Source organism: Quercus suber, unplaced genomic scaffold (assembly GCF_002906115.3).
Source record: "Quercus suber isolate HL8 unplaced genomic scaffold, Cork oak 2.0 scaffold_371, whole genome shotgun sequence".
NCBI classification, from domain to species: Eukaryota; Viridiplantae; Streptophyta; class Magnoliopsida; order Fagales; family Fagaceae; genus Quercus; species Quercus suber.
This window is the reverse complement of record NW_027069823.1, coordinates 120,337-137,325: the sequence shown is the minus strand read 5'-3', so window position 1 is coordinate 137,325 and position 16,989 is coordinate 120,337. Positions and strand designations below refer to the sequence as shown.

Below are 16,989 nucleotides of genomic sequence, written 5' to 3'. Positions count from 1 at the left end.
TTTTCCATCCCCAACTAAACAAACCCATAATTAGGTTGACGAGAAAGACTATTAGCTATTTTGCAACCTTTATTTTTTCAGTAAGTCTTTCAAGCAATGTAAAATTTCATATGAGACCATATATTTCATAATGTAGAGTCAAACTAATATGTTGATAGGTTTAAGGGATAGTCAATGGCATGATCCAATTATTTATATGGAGAGAATCCTTTTACAAGAGAACTTGGGTTTGAATACCCTTGTCTTCATTTATTGTAAGAAAAAACACACATAATTAGATGGTTAATTACACCTTACAATTGGACAAATATGTAGAGAAGTAAAGAAATGCCAGGAATTTAATTGTAAGTCTTTTCGCTTTTTTCATTAAGAAAGCAAACAAGGAGTTACAAGTGAGTCAATCAAGCTAAAAAGGTGTCAAAAATCCCGTGGATCAACAAAAATAACCGATGAATTAGAGGATTGGGATTTGATCCAATCAGCAGTGTCACATTTTTCACTAGAATCTGCTAGCTTCTTAATGCACCACAGATCCTCAGCCCATGAAAATCTCTTCCAATGTGGGATGGCCTCCCTAACCGGGTCCCACTGGCCCACCTCTGCAACCACAGCTCCACATCCAACATCATCTCTAGCCAAATTATGTGCAAATGCACATAGAGACTTCATGAGACTGCGAGCAATACGTTTTGTTTGACCTTCCATGTGCAAACCATACAAAGTGTAAACACCAAATTGTCTAAAAACATCAGGAAATGAAGGTAACCTCAGCCATGGCATACATGCATCCACCAACCTAGTTCCCTTGCAACACAAGTACGTTAACTTTGACACACCCATCACTTGTAACTTGAACACTTCCTTAGTGTTCCACACACTTAGAATTGCGAAGCTTGTTGGGAGAATACCTGTTTTTGGATCCCACTTAAGGAAGGAATTCTTGGGGAGAGCCATGAATGTGCCCAAATTGAGCTTGTTACTTAAAATATTGTCTATATCTTTAGGGAAGAATTCTGAATTGGCAAAGGTTCGATGATAAATTGACTCAGCAAGTTGTGGGGTGAGTTTAACGATTGCAATGCTCGAGCCAATTGGCTTGTGATGAGCATGAACAGGCTGCCCCAAGATGGTAGGAGTTCGAAATTTCATGTATGAACATTTTTGGGTAAATAAATTAATGGAGGCCTCGTTGGTGCAATCGGTGGCCATGTATGCATACTCTGCGCCCTTTTGCTTGCACCATTCTTCTAACTTCTGAACCAGTTTTGTGCCAATTCCAAGCCTCCTGCAAGCCAAGTTTCAAAGAATTCAGAATTAATATTTGTGGTTGAAATATGATGGTTATCTCTTCGAATCTTCTAAAGTGGAATTTGACTTTTAAAATAGGTTATAAACCATTAAACCATTATTCTTGGTCGACCAAGGACCCAAATTAAGCACCTAACACCGGGAAAAAAAACATAAAGAAACGAATAATTGTGAGGTACTTTATAAAGTGACTTTTATTCGGAAAAAGTAAGGAACATTTTAGAAGATACAATAACATGGCAGACTAGAAAAGTAAAAATTCGTGACCTGTATCATATCCAAGGGATGCTTTACCTAGTGACATCTATCGCTAATTAAATGTCGAAGAAAATTTTAGTTAAGTGATAAGGGTAAGTCTAAAAGTTTGATAAATTTGTTCAAATAAGGTAAAGCCGATGGTCCTAATAAACTTGTCGTTCTTACTTGTGCATTCATAAACATAAATGACAGTTCCACCTCAAGGCTGATGGCTGCACCTTAAAGTCAACAACACCTAAATATGACAACCAGAATGCATAGACAAGATAAGAAGTAGACGGAAGGAAGCTGAAGGAGATAAGTAAACCTTTGACGGATTTGACATGGCTTTGCTTGGCCTCCACATATGAGTATATAAGAAAATATCTTATGCCTCATAGTTAACCCTAATCAAGGGGATTCCTACAAGGAAAGACCCTTTATGCCAATGAACGAATGTCAACCTTATGCTACTATAAAAACCCCAAAACCCTCACACACCAAAGTTTGCATAATTTACCTCAGTTTTGGCATTTTAGAGTTGTGAAAGTTCTCTGACTTAACCTTCGGAGGGTATTTAGCCGGTATCACACCGGTACTTTTTGCAAGGTCTTCTTTGTTTTTGTTTCGCAGGTGTTGTCTTGACTACGTGAGGACTGTGTGACTTACTAACGATTTTTGGCATTACCATTAAGAAATGCTAGTGCAACATATAGCCTTCTCCTTTTTTGTGTTTTTCTTAAAAGATAATAATCATAATAAGAAATAAAAATGAGATAGGGATGGGCATGGATCCAATTCTCGCGTGAACTGAATCTGTTAAAATTTTAACATGTGTCAAATAATTGTCACATGTCCAATGCCAAACCCTTGCTCAGATAAATACCAAACAGCACATGTATTTACTTTCTATGTAGAGAAAGTATATCTTATTATGGGTGTATTTATCCTTTCTCTCGTAGCTGAGTGAGACTCACCGGCTGTAAGGGAGAGGATACATATCCCAGGGTATACGGACCATTGTAGGTTAAGCAAGCAATCTAGCACAAGTTTATATATAACAAATAAAAAAAGCAATCTAGTACAAGTTTCATAAAAAGAAGAAAGAAAAAAAAAAAGGCACTCTGGGACAAGTACAAACTAGAAGAGAATGGGAATTTGAAGTACGCATGAGTGAAAGGCTAGCCAGCTGCCTTTTCATCTGTCCTTTATTTTATTTTTTCCTCTCTTGGTTGATTAATACTCTCGTTTATTGGATGACTAAAGTTACGCAAAATAATTTTCGCATTAAAAAAATATTAACAAGTTTTTTTTTTGGTTTTTATTCCGTCATTTTATTTTATTTTTCTTATAATTTAGTAGTTATAATAAAGATGAATAACTTGAATTTTGGATGTTTGGGAAATACAAGAAGTGTCAACAAATTAAGGTATAATACTTTGGACAATTTTATTATTTGTCATTAACAATGTTTCGCCTTAGAAATTGCAAAATTTTTTTGTAAAAATAATTGTGACTCTAAATTTTTTGTTCTATGATACAAGGAGCATTGCGTCCTCTTTATAATCGAATCAAATGCTTTCTTTATTTCTTTTATTTGTTTTCCTTTTTATTATGGGGGTGGGAATGGGACTAGAATCTAATAAGAAAGCAAAAGATGTAAGAGAGAAAGAGAGTGAAGAACCTGTGCATGAGAGAGACCCGTAGTCCCAGAATATAAGCCAGCTTTACATAAATTGAATTCCCCCTAGTCACAGTTTTTACACACCCTCTTATTACCCCCACAATCTCTCCCTCTCCATATTCCGCAACCTGTACACATCATATTTAAAAGTATAAACAAAAACCAAAAAAAAAAAAACCTAAAATCTCACAAACCTAGCTAGCTATCATAATTTCTGTTTAAAACAATGATTATTTTATTCACATATACTAAGCAGCAAAGTAAGTTTCAAACACAATACTATTTTGAATAAATTGGGCAAATTGGTCACGCCACCAAGAACGTCATTCCATAATGATTATTTCTTATAATCATACTAAAACACTAATTGAATAATTATTCAATTAATAATATTAAAAAAAATTACCAGCATGATGTGTAGTGGGACGTGACGGGCACGGCATAAGGGGTCGCCCATTAGGTCAGTGAAAAGTGAAGGCTTCCCCTGCTGCTGCTGCCCTACTTCACACTGTCTCTCAAGCTCTTCCACTGCCAACTTCTGTCTCTCTTCATACTCTCTCACTACAACCACCTTCTTCTCTGCTGTTTCAACCCTGCAGCCCTGTTTTGGCAAGTACTCGGCGGCTACCTTCACTGACATGTTAGAGATAATATGATATACAGTACAACTCAAATGAAATGTGTAGATATAATAGAGTGGAATATTAATTATCTTGTTTTGTTTGTGATATTGTGCTATGAGCTAGCATCAATATATAGATATATATATATATATATAATCGCGGGGGGGAGGATATGCTGACATGGAGAGATTCCTCCAGTTTCAGTGGACTCCCTTTTAATTTCTAGCAGTACTGTCACACTAATCATATCATGTTACACATTCTCTCCATGCATGTATTTGAATATATAAGCCCAAAAGATGAATATACCCTTTTCAATCTTATTCATCTGTGATCGGGACCAGAACACTAGATATTATTTCAATTATTGCTTGGATTCATCAAGCTACGTGGTGTCTATATATCGAAAAAACCAAGGAAAAAAAAGAAAAAAAAAATGGTATATAGTCTAAACATGTGTAGTGTCGATTGAGCTGATAGTAATGGACATATAATGATGGGAATAGTGACAGTAGTAGCTTTTATCTTAGTGGTTTTCTGTGGTCGAAATTATATTACAAAAGTCCTGTAGCAATCACTAGGAAAAAAAAAAGGACTAAAATACAATTTTAGCCTTAAAAATTTGAGTTTGTTTTTCATTTTGGATATTTAAGTTACAAAATTTTAATTTTTACCTTTATGTTTTATTCGTTTGTATATTTCCTTTTACGTTTTAAGATTTTCATTTTGAGATGTTTGATTTAATTTTTTGTCTGACTCTTTACATTTCAAATATTCATTTTTATTAAAGGCCAAATAGAAAATTAAATCTGTAAAGTTGTAATTTAAAACTATGTGTTTTGTTGGCTTTTATTCTGTGCCAAAGTTGATTGTAATTTTATTCAATCTTTTGTACTCTGTATTTATTGTGGGATTTAATTATAAGGGTTATGTGTTAGAGAGAGAGTGTGTGTGAAGACTCAAGCAATTGAAGACTGAAGAAATTTTTGCAGGTAGCTTAAGACTAAGCATCCCGCGAAATGATGCATGTGCCCTGCACATGACTAGAATGCGAAGAGTTAGGACAGATGGCGACAGCTGCGTTTTACGAGTAGCTTATGGGTAAGGCCTTCTTGCGAGACACTTGCGAAACATTCTGTTTTGTCAGACTGTACTATTTGATACACACTTTCTATACCCACACTATATATACTCACATTACCCACAAATGTTGAGGAGTGTTTCTGAGAGAAAACCCTAGCCACAAACCTTGAGAGTTAGAGATTGTTATACCCACATTTCTCTACACAATTTCTTGTGGATTTTCCTCAACTCCTACCTCTCCATTTCTATACCATTGAGAGGTTGAAAGCTCAAACACTTATCATACCCTTTTTGAGTGTTAAGTAAGGTTTTGATGTTGCTGGGAAGTATTGGAAGAACCAATGATGGAAGATGTAACATGAAGCTTGTTGCGAGATCTAAAAAGCTAGACAAGACACGGTTCCGAGAAATTTTGTTAGAGTAGGAGCTTCTAGGGCTTAGGTACATCCGATAGATTAGGCTTGGAGGGTCTCTTGCTAACCTATGTATCACAACTAATTGTCTAATGGATCGATTACCGCTTGGAGGGCGGCGGAGAGGTTTTTCGCTGAGTTCTTCGGTTTTCTCTTCGATAATACATCGGCATGTTATCTTGTGTTTGCATCTCTCTTCCCTACTCGTTTTCATTCCATTTTACTGTTGTCTCATTAAGTTTATGGATTAGAGTAGCTTATTTGTTTATCTGCTCGCATTTACACTATTTTGCACTTAGTATTAAGTTAGTGTAAAATCAATTGAACCATAACTTTAATTTGAGGGTCTAAATAGCTCATGTGTTTTCAACACATTTTCGAGCATTCAATTAGTATCAGAGCGGGTGCACTAGCTGTGGTTTAATTACCTTAGTGCAATCCTTGACCCCGTTTGAGATGGACCAGTCTCAATCTTTAAATGTTCCACAATATTTTGATGGTAGTAATTATGCCTTTTGAAAAGTTTGAATGAGGGCATTCTTGTGTTCAATTGATGATACTGTTTGGAATGTGGTAGAAGTAGAATGGACTAGGCAAGAGGCCTTTAAATCCACTTGGGATAAACCAGCACTTGCAACGGCTAACGCTAACAGTAAAGCTTTGAATGCAATTTTTTGTGGTGTTTCTCCAAATGAGTTTCACAAAATTTCTCACATAACAATTGAAAAGGAAGCTTGGGAGATATTGGAAACCACTTATGAAGGCACGAAGAAGGTGAAGGATACTAAGTTGCAGATGCTAACCACTTAATTTGAAGAGCTGAAAATGAGTGAAGATGAGTCATTCGACTTATTCTATAACAAGCTGAATGAGATGGTTATTGGCAAGTTCAACTTGGGTGAGAAGACGGAGGACTTAAAGATAGTGAGGAAAATCCTTCGATCATTGCTAGAGAGCTTCCGAGCAAAAGTCACACTATAAAGGAAAGTAAAGATTTGAATGAGATCAAAATCCAATAGCTCATTGGATCTCTCCAAACATATGAGCTGGGACTGCCTTCTCATAAGTCGAGTAAATCTCTTGTTTTTAAAACCATCACCGAGAGAATGGATGATTCCTCCGAAGGAGATGATGTGGAGAAGGAGGTAGCATTTCTTGCAAAGAACTTCCGAAAATTTCTGAAGTTGAAGGACAGTGGGAAACCGTTTAGCAGAGGAAAGTTTTCATCCTCCAAAGGTGATAGGTAGGAGTTTAAGAAGAAAGATGGGAAGGACTCTTAATCCCTTCAAGGCATTGTGTGTTATGAATGCAATGGCCATGGACATCTCAAGAAGGAGTGTCCCAACTACCTAAGAGGGAAGGGCAAGACGTATGCCACAACACTTAGTGATTCGAATTCTTCCAATTCAGACTTGGAAAAGAGTTGTGATGGAGAAGGGACTCCGCTTTTATGACTATTTCTTATGTTGAGTCCTCAGAGGACTTGAGTTTGCTAATGGAATAGCTCGGGGAACATAGTGAAGTGGAGTCAATAGGAGTAGTAGAAGAATCCAATGTTGAAGAATAAGAAAGTGCAGTGGAACTTCAAGAAAACTACAATTCCCTCCTTGAGAAGTTAGGAGAATATACAAGGGTGGCCAAGGCAGCTACTAAAAAGATGAAGAAGGCAGAGGAGGACTATAGAAGTCTCGTAGTGCGACATAAGGAGGCTGTAAGGTTGAATTTAATCAACCATCTTGTTGGCTATATTCTGTGCTAATTTGCTTGTAATTCAACACTTAGAAACCCTATATTTAGGTGGGAATCATGTAAGGGTAGTGTGTGAGAGAGTGTAAAGAAATGCTCAAGAATGTGCAGTGAAACAGGGACTTGTGACTGGATCTCGCAGGTGGCTCACGACTAGCAAGCTGCCAGATGATGCACATGAGCAAAGCATGTAGAGAAGCTGAACCGTCATGCCAGTTGTTGCATTATAGGGAAAAAAGTCTAAACTGGTCATTCAATTAGCTCGCAGCTTGAACTCATGACTCAGTCAAGTCGCGAGGCCAAGTCGCCAACTAGCTCTGTTTTGGAAAAATTGACTCTTCGCATTCCTTTCTCACCCTAGTATAAATACCCCTTATACCCACGAAATGTAGAGAGTTTCTTGAGAGAATTTTTAGAGAGAAACCCTAGAAAAAAACAAAATTGACTCATCCACAATCTTTACATAGAGACTCTTCAAATTCCTCTACTCTCACCCTCTCCATTATTACATCCTTGAGAGGTTCTTACCAAAATCATTTTCTCAATATACCCACATCTGTGAGAAAACTTTTTGGTTCTTTGGGACAGTAGTTAGAAAGGGACCAATGGTTATTGGTTAATACTATAGGCTATAGCAAAATTCGGTAAGCTAAACAAAACAAAAGTTCGGTGCAACCTTGTTGGAGCAAGAAACTTGGAGGGCTTAGGTACATTGGGTAGATTAGGCTAGGAGGGTCTTCTGCTAATCATGTATCCCAACTTCATTCTTTAGTGGATTATTGACCGCTTGGAGGGCGGCAGAGAGGTTTTACGTCGAGAGCTTCAGTTTCCATTTCGATAACACATCGTTGTGTTGTCCATGTGTTTGCATCTCTCTTTCCTTAATCTTTGCCATTTAATTTCTGTTGTAGATGTGATTTTAATTGGTTTAGATTGTTTATCAATTCTGTTATTAGCTTATGTTCATGTTCCGCACATTTATTATTTGATAATAAGCTTGAATTGGTAATTTGTAATTGTGGGTCTAAACATTCGTAGTGTTTTATATACTATTTGAACATTCAGAGGCCAAATGTGGAATAGAGACATTGAATGGAGAGTTGACCAAAGCCTACTCAAAGATAAAATTCCTTGAACTTGAGGTTGTTCAAGCCAATGCTAAAGTAGAGCGAGTTTCTTCCAAGAAGCTTGATGAAGTCCTCTCTCATCAAAAAGCTTTTTCCGACAAAACCGGATTGGGATATACTAGAGAGAGTAGTTCGATTGTCCATATAACCAAGGAATTTAAGTTTGTGGAAGCCAAAAGAATTGAAAGAAGTTGTTAGTACTGCTGAGAAAGTAAAGGTGGAGAAGAATAGAAATGTGGCTGACCAATGGGTGTTGAATAAGCCTCGTAACCAATTAGTGGTAAGGTCTAAAGCCAAAGGAAAATCACTTCCAAAATCACAAAGAGGTCCAAGAATTCAACATTTTTGTCATCATTGTGGACTTCAAGGACACACCAGACTAACTTGTCATAAGCTGAGGGCATTGAAGAATGCAAGTGGTCAGAGGTCAAGAGGACCAAGAAATGACAAACGGAATTGGGCTGTTAAGCAATCAAGAGGTCAAGATGGTGATTCTGGTGTGATGGATGTGATAAAAATGATTGATGCATTCACCACTTGTTTGGCAAGCTTTTCTAGAAGGTTTAAAGCCATAACACTTGTACCCAATCCTCTAGGGATATCACCCCAAATGCACGTGCCGTGTGGGTGAAAAGGGTACTCATGCATAACCATTACAACATGTCCATACATTAATTCTTCTGATGTTTAGGAGCATTTGTTTGTGCATCACGACATGTGTAATTCTCTTTGTATCAACTGCTTCTAGTTTATAGCATGTTTCTTTTAATTGTTTTGATTTGTACCTGTTTTTGTTGATCTTACTTTACTTGTTCTGTTTTTGAGTGTGTTCAAAAATTCAAAAACCCATAAAAATTAAAAAATCTTCAAAAAGCTGGATTGCTTGTGTTGTGTATATCACATGTGAGTTTGGCCTAGTACCTTCGTACTAATAGCGTAGTGCATTTATGAGCTTAGCTTGTTATGTATGTACATATATCTATGTGGGAGAAATCTTGAAAACTATGTGTGATTGTTGTAAATAGATCTTCAAGTTTGTCATGAATGATTGGTCAATAGTTTTGATGGTCTTGATACTTGCATAGACTTGTGCTTGTATGTCTTCCCATATTTTTCTTTTTATGTTTTTGCAATAGAGCTCATCAAATGTAAAGCTCCAAACAAAAAAAGATATTGAGCTGTAAAAGTCTGTTGCACATACTAGTATTTGACTAGGAAAAAGGGAAAGCGACTTTTGTATTGAAATGTATGGTGCTCAAAAAGCCAAAAGCTAACTCTCAATGTTGAAATATCAAAAATTTCAAGCACCAATCCCAAAAAGAGATGTATTGATTGAATTGATCATTGTGGGAGGACATATATGCTCTTGTAATCAATCTCTTGTGGGAGGACATATATGCTCATTTCTATAATTGAGATAGTCCACTTGACTGAGTACCAGTTTTGTATGACTTGATTGAATTGATCATTGAAGCTTCGCTTTGGTCTAAGGACTATTTCACATTTGATACTCACACACAATACACAAGACTTTGTTCAAATAATGCTTATCTCATTTGCGTGATTGTACATGTTCAAATGTGAAGTGTATGCTCAAGTACTTACTGATCAAACCCAATAAGATTTTTGAGTGTTTTATATGTTTTTGAAAGTGATTTTATACTTTCATGTCTTTAGTTTTTTTATCAAAATGCATTTTTGTGTTTTTCTCCAAAAAATTGGTTCAGAGGTTGTTTCGCGAGAAGCTCGCGACTTAGAGCTTCCCACGAAATGTGCTTAAGAGAAATTAAAAAGTCACATTTTTCATACAGGGAGTCTCGCTACTGCCTCGTGAGTATTTCGCGACTAAACTCTTCTTGCGAAATGTTTTTAGGCAAAAATTGGATTTTTTTTTCAATTTCAGACAGAGGCTATCGCGACTGTCTCGTGACTATTTCGTGACCAAATGCTTCTCGCGAAAGTTTTTATGCTTCTCACGACTAATCTCGCGACTATCTAATCTGCAAAAAACGCGTGTTTTCAGTTTTTATGCAGCAGATGTGACATGTTTTCAAACACTTTGTTTTTCCCTCGCACTGCCTCTCTTGAACCCTTCTCAAGCCAAATTCACTTTTCTCTCAAACCCCATCATTTTCAAGCAAAAATCTCTGCAAAATCACTTTAAGGTATGTTTTCCTAAACATTGTTTTCACTTTTGTCTTAAATTTTGCAGATTTTAGCTTAGGGTTTTAAAAAAATTAGGAATTTTCGAAAACTGGGTTGGGGTTCTTATTTTGTGATTTTTTTTTTTTTCAAAATTTTGATTGGGCTGAGTCCCATTTGTTGTGTTTGTGTCTGTGGTAGCCCCATGTGGCATTCTAAGCTTGTGTTGAGGCTATTTTCACTATGTTCATGCATTGTTCATAGTTGTAGTGCATTATTGCATGTTAGGTGTTTGACAAAAAGCCCTAGTGACATTCTTGGATTAATTTGGACTTAAATGAGTCTCTTTGCTTGGGTTTACTCTTGATTGAACGTGTGTAACATGTTTTGGTCAAAGGGTATGTGTTTTTACATATTTTCCCAATTTGTTCCTCAATTCCATGCCATGCACACACTAGGCATACACTAGGCATCCTCTCGGCACAACCATTGCATCACCTGCTACACTCACATGCATCAGCACATGCACAGTCCAAACACACACATGCACATTCACTTATTTTCATGCATTGCGTTTATGTTTACATGTTTTATCTATTTTAGCATGTTGTTTTGAATTGGTTTTGCTCTATTTTAAGTTGTTTTACCTTTGTTTTGGACTAACTTGGATCTAATCAAGTTTTGTGGTCTTTTATTTTATTTTTATTTTTTTATTTTTGCATTTGTTTCTCTGTTGTGTGTTCTTTTGTACAGATGTATCGCTGTTCTTCACGTGGTAAAGACCCTATAATTGACCTTACATCATCACCAGTGTCAAAAAGGACACGACACTCGTTTGAAGTATCAAATAGCGAGAGATTCAAGACTCCTCATAGATTCTTAAACCTTTAGCATTTTTTCAGGATGCCCCCACTGTGGTAGAACGTATTGTCCAGTTTGACACCTTGGGATCTACATTTATTGCTAGGATTTTTGCAGACAAAGATTGAGCCGAATTATTCGGAAACTTCGAGGATCTGATTAATGAATTGGTTAAGGAGTTTTACTCAAATGCAAGATTCACTAGAGTAGAACTACAGTGTTGGGTTTGAGGAAAAGAGTTCATCATCACTCCAGACTACCTTGCAAAGCTTCTTCGTATCACTCCTGCAAATGTGGACAACACTCCATATGATGATAGACTTCCTGCAGTGATAAATATAATTCATATTCTTGGAGATGAACATGAAGTCTCAGCAAAAGGCACATCCATTGGAACATCGAAGTTCAAACCTAAACTAAAGACTCTCACCTTCATCATGTTCTTCAATCTATATCCATTGTCCAATGCGAGTTTCATCAATCTTGGATGGGCATAGTTCTTGTGTGATATAATCACAGGAACTTCGATTGGCATTTGTGCTCATATCTTCCAGACTATAGGAAAAACAGCAACATGATCAGCAGCAAAAATGTGTCTTTTGTTCTGCAGTCTTCTCATGAAAATCATGTTGCATGAAGGAGTTCGTCCACCAAAAGATGGAAAGATTTTAGTTCGTTGTCGCCCAATTTCTATATCCTCTCTTGAAAATAGCCAAAGTCATTCTTGTACTGAGCAACAAAAGCAAAATCTGTCCACACCACCAAAAGGTGAATCTGTTCAACATGTCACTCACTCAGGTCATGGATCAGCTACTCACACTACCGAGACTACATCTTCTCACATTCCTGAGCCTCTGACTATTAGCACTTAGCCAGGCCAATCTAGCTTTCACGCTGATCAGTTCACCATCTTGGTTGAAGGTTTGCATGAGTTTGTGTTAGGACTTGCAAATGTCATCTACTCCACAAATAACCAGGTTCAAATGTGCCTTACTACCATTGAGACACAACTAGATGAGATTCAACGCAAGTTAGAGGAGAGTCTTTAGCTATTCGTGCCAAAAAGGGGGAGAGCGTACTCCTTGTATAGAATGTACAAAATTGGACGGTAGCACATAGTAAGGGGGAAAGCATTACAAGAAGGGAAGTATGCATAGTGAAAGGGGGAGTTTTTGTGAGCTCAAAAGGAAAAGAACAACTTTATAACGTTTGTTTATTGTTTTTACTGATTACTGCTTTTTTTAAAAAAAAATTCTTTTGGTACACTGTTTTATATTTCATTTTAATATTCAGTTTGTGATCATCTCAATGCTTTGTAGCAATTTTTTGTACTTTCAAGATATTGCTAATATGTCTTAAGTACCTCACTTTTGTGCCCTAGTAGGATATTATTTCCTAGATGCAAATACTTCGTGTATTTTGCATTGGTTGAGTGTTGGACATGAAATTGATTCTTGTGATTGTTCTTAATTGCATTGCGTGTCTAGATGAGCATTTACTTACTAAATGTTCATTGTAGTCATTCTTTAATGATTGTTCTTGTATGATTAAGATATGCTTACATGTGTTATAGTGTTTACAAACTTGATCACACTTTACTTGCTCATATACGCACCTTGTGTTCAACTTGTCATAAGCTTAATGAAAGTTTTGTTTGTGCGCAAGTGTTTCAGGTTACAGGTATATACGTGCAAGTGCTTCACAGTTTCTAGATTAGGTGTGAGTGAGTTTTTCTACTGTTCTCAAACTCACATTTAAGTCTAAAGTCTGTTTTAGGGGTTTTGTCATAGAATAGCCAAAGGGGGAGATTGTAAAGTTGTAATTTACAACTATGTGTTTTGTTGGCTTTTATTCCGTGCCAAATTTGATTGTAATTTTATTCAATCTTTTGTACTTAGTATTTATTGTGGGATTTAACTGTAAGGGTTGTGTGTTAGAGAGAGAGAGTGTGTGAAGACTTAAGCAATTGAAGACTGAAGAAGTTTTTGCGGGTAGCTCGCAGCTAAGCATCCTACGAAGTGATGCATATGCCTTACACATGACTGGAATGCGAAGTGTCAGGACAGATGGCAATAGCTGTGTTTCACGAGTAGCTCGCGGGTAAGGCCTTCTCGTGAGACACTCGTGAAACATTCTATTTTGCTAGGCTGTACTATCTGATACACACTTTCCGTACCCACACTATATATACCCATATTACCCACAAATATTGAGTAGTGCTTCTAAGAGAAAAACCTAGCCACAAACCTTGAGAGTTAGAGATTGTTATACCCATATTTCTCTACACAATTTCTTATGGATTTTCCTCAACTCCTACCTCTCCATTTCCATACCATTGAGAGGTTGATAGCCCAAACACTTACCACACCCTTTCTGAGTGTCAAGTGAGGTTTTGGTACTACTGGGAAGCATTGGAAGAAGTCAAGAATGGCAGATGCAACATGGAGCTTGTTGCGGGATTCAGAGAGCTAGACAAGACACGATTCCGAGAAGCCTTGTTGGAGTAAGAGCTTGGAGGGCTTAAGTACATCAGGTAGATTAGGCTTGGAAGGTCTCTTGCTAACTCATGTATCCCAACTAATTGTCTAGTAGATCAATTACCGCTTGGAAGGCGGTGGAAAGGTTTTTCGCCGAGCTCTTCTGTTTCCTCTTCGATAACACACTGGCGTGTTATCTTGTGTTTGCATCTCTCTTCCCTACTCTTTTTCATTCCATTTTACTGCTGTGTTGTTAAGTTTATGGATTAGAGTAACTTGTTTGTTTATCCACTCACATTTACACTATTCTGCACTTAGTATTAAGTTAGTGTAAAATCAATCGAGCCGTAACTTTAATTTGAAGGTTGAAATAGCTCTTGTGTTTTCAACACATTTTCGAGCATTCAAAATCAAATATGAACGACCAAAATAAAAACTAAATTAAACATTAAGGACTAAAATAAATATTTTAAAAAGGGAAAAATGAAAATAACCTCAAATTTTGAGGACTAAAGGTATACTCTAGTTTAATAATGATCAATAGTCTCAATGTGGGTGTGCTTTATCAACTATAATCTGTTATATATATATATATAGAAAAATAGACATATTTGTTGTAATTGATGAAATATAAAATAAGCACCGGTAGTTGATGGTTGATTAATACAATGCGTAATATATGTGTCTGTATAGTTGGTTATTATGATTAATTAAGAAGTGACAATTGTTATCTCAAAAAAGAAGTGACAATTATTTTGTCACCAAGAAGCCGAGTCATCTATAAAAAATCCATTACCGAGAAAAGTAAACTAATTAATATGTTAACCCCACATGATGATGGCACTCTTTAATTATAAAATTCAGAGTAATAGTACGAAAAATTGGTTAGTTTGATGACTTCAATAATATGATTTCAGCAATCTTCTAGAATTAAATGAATACAATTGAAAATTTCAACAAACAATATAAATTCAGTATGTCATACTAACGAGTGTTCTTAGGATATTGATTAACAATCTATTTTAAGAAAGATTTGATATCACTTTTATGAGAAATGAAAAAAAAAAAAAATCTATCAAAATATTAATTAACTTTTTTTTTCCTCCATAAAACTTTCTTTAAATAAATTGTTAACCAATACTCTAAAAGGCAAAAGCATTCGTTAGCATTTTCTTAAAATTGAAAATAGGAAAGTAAACTAAAAGTCTAAAACACAAAGGCCGGATACAGTAATTTAATTGAGCTGAAATTAAATTCACTTTTCACCTCAGTATGACACCCACAATCATGATGCCATGTGTGCTAATTATAATCCTAATTAATTAAGCTAATTTTCCTTCTTAATTAATTTAAGAAAAATGCTAACGAGTATCTTTAGGACACTGGTTAATAATCTATTTAAAGAAAGTTTTTCCTTATTATTATTGTTGTTGTTGTTGTTGTTGTTGTTGTCCATAATAGTTGGACTAGAGAACTGGAGTCATCCTCCTTCGATCCCTACTTACCACCCAAAGCTAATTTTACCAAATTGGCTAGTTAATTCCCATGCATGCATGGGAAAGCCTTGTGCATTACAAGATATATATATATATATATATATATAGAGAGAGAGAGAGAGAGAGAGAGAGAGAGAGAGAGAGAGAGAGAGAGAGAGATGGTTTCAACTTACACCTGGTGTAACTCCACAAGAGTTACATATTTTTTAAACCATAGATTTTCAAAAAATCTAACAGTCAAAAAGAAAACATCATCATTATTTACATCATTAAATGCTTACCTAATTAATAGCATCTTCATTATCTCTCTCCTTATTAAATATTTATGTCTCCTTATTAAAAGAGTAAAAAAGTATTTTTGACTTTTATCACCACTACATTCTTGTCCAGTTTGCCTCATCACATCACATTATATATATATATATACACACATACTTGTTCATCTTGCTATATATTTTACGTCATGTTTTCAATGAGTATACCATGATGATGTGACAGATCGATATCAAAATTATCTTAAATGTGCTCAATTGTATAATAAAGAGTATGTTGTATTACTTGTGGTGATAAAAGTAAAAAATAATGGTAGAAGTTGAGAACTTGACATAATCACAGAACAAATTTAAATAAATAAATAAATCAATTTAGATGGATAGAAGAAATAATGAACCCGGCACTCTGTATGAATCCAAAAAAGAAAAAGAAAAAAGCAATACATACAGAGAAAAGAATGAACGATTTGCAGCTCCTGGTGAATATCTTCCTAAAAAAGATGAGGAAAGTGATAGAGGTTTTATTGAGGGGAGAAAAAAAAGGACAAAGCATAGAAAGTGGAGAGAAAAAAAAGGAGACAAAAAAATATTTAATAAGGAGAGAGATAATGAGGATGCTATTAATTAGGTAAGCATTTAATGATATAAAGAATGATGACTTTTCTTTTTGACCATTAGATCTTTTGGAAATCTATGGTTCAAAAAATGTGTAACTCTTGTGGAGTTACACTAGATGTAACTTGAACCTATCTCATATATATATATATATAACTAGTGTATTAACTATTAAGCTAAAGCATATTCTGGTTCAACAATATTGTTTTGGTAAGAAAGATTGATCTTTTAGATCTTAGGAAAATATATATGATTCGATCACGCTCTTCTTTTCATCTCTCTTTTTAGATTTCTTCTAACATTTCTCCTCATTTTTAAAGGGTATTGATGATGCCGAAAATCTCACCAGTGAGTTGCACGACGCGTGTACGCTCAAAAACAACACCTGCACAATGAAAAAGAAAAGGACCTCACAGAGAGCACCGGTGTGGTGCCGGCCAAATACCCTCCGAAGGTCAAGTTAGAACTTCTTTCAACTCTAGAGTGCTAGAGAGGGGTTAATTATGCGTACCTCGACTTATGAGGGTATTGGGGCTTTTATAGTAGTAAAGGGTGGACCTTTCTTTCTTGGAGTAGAAGTCTTTTCCTTATAGGAATCCTTATGCGCGTAGATTGCGGAATCCTTTCCTTATAGGACTCTGATTCTGGGCGTGGAACACAAGCAATCTCCCTAAAACCTATGCGTGGTGACCAAGTCATGGTCTGCGTGGAGTCGTCAGCTTCTAAGCCGTCAGCCTGCACTTCCCTTCAGCTTAGCGTCAGTTTCACACTTCGTTCAGCCCGTCGGTTTTGTCTTGGTTTTAGTCAGCATGCATTTTATTGTTCAGTTTACGTCACAACTTGACCCGTCAGCCAGAGCACAAGCTGACGGGTTAAGCTCATGGCGCCAGTCATAATTCTTCCAT

The 16,989-nt window shown here is 36.1% G+C and overlaps 1 protein-coding gene across 1 annotated transcript; it reads right to left on the bottom strand.

Annotated features, from left to right (window-relative positions):
* Positions 1-203: 203 nt before the first annotated feature.
* On the bottom strand, positions 204-3,952 carry LOC136061996 (probable N-acetyltransferase HLS1). Its single transcript, XM_065760538.1, has 3 exons — positions 3,636-3,952; positions 3,230-3,357; positions 204-1,285 (listed from the first exon to the last, which is right to left on the bottom strand). The coding sequence occupies exons 1-3, from the start codon at positions 3,867-3,869 to the stop codon at positions 418-420; spliced, it is 1,230 nt and encodes a 409-aa protein (XP_065616610.1). The 5' UTR covers positions 3,870-3,952; the 3' UTR covers positions 204-417.
* Between the last annotated feature and the right edge of the window lie 13,037 nt (positions 3,953-16,989).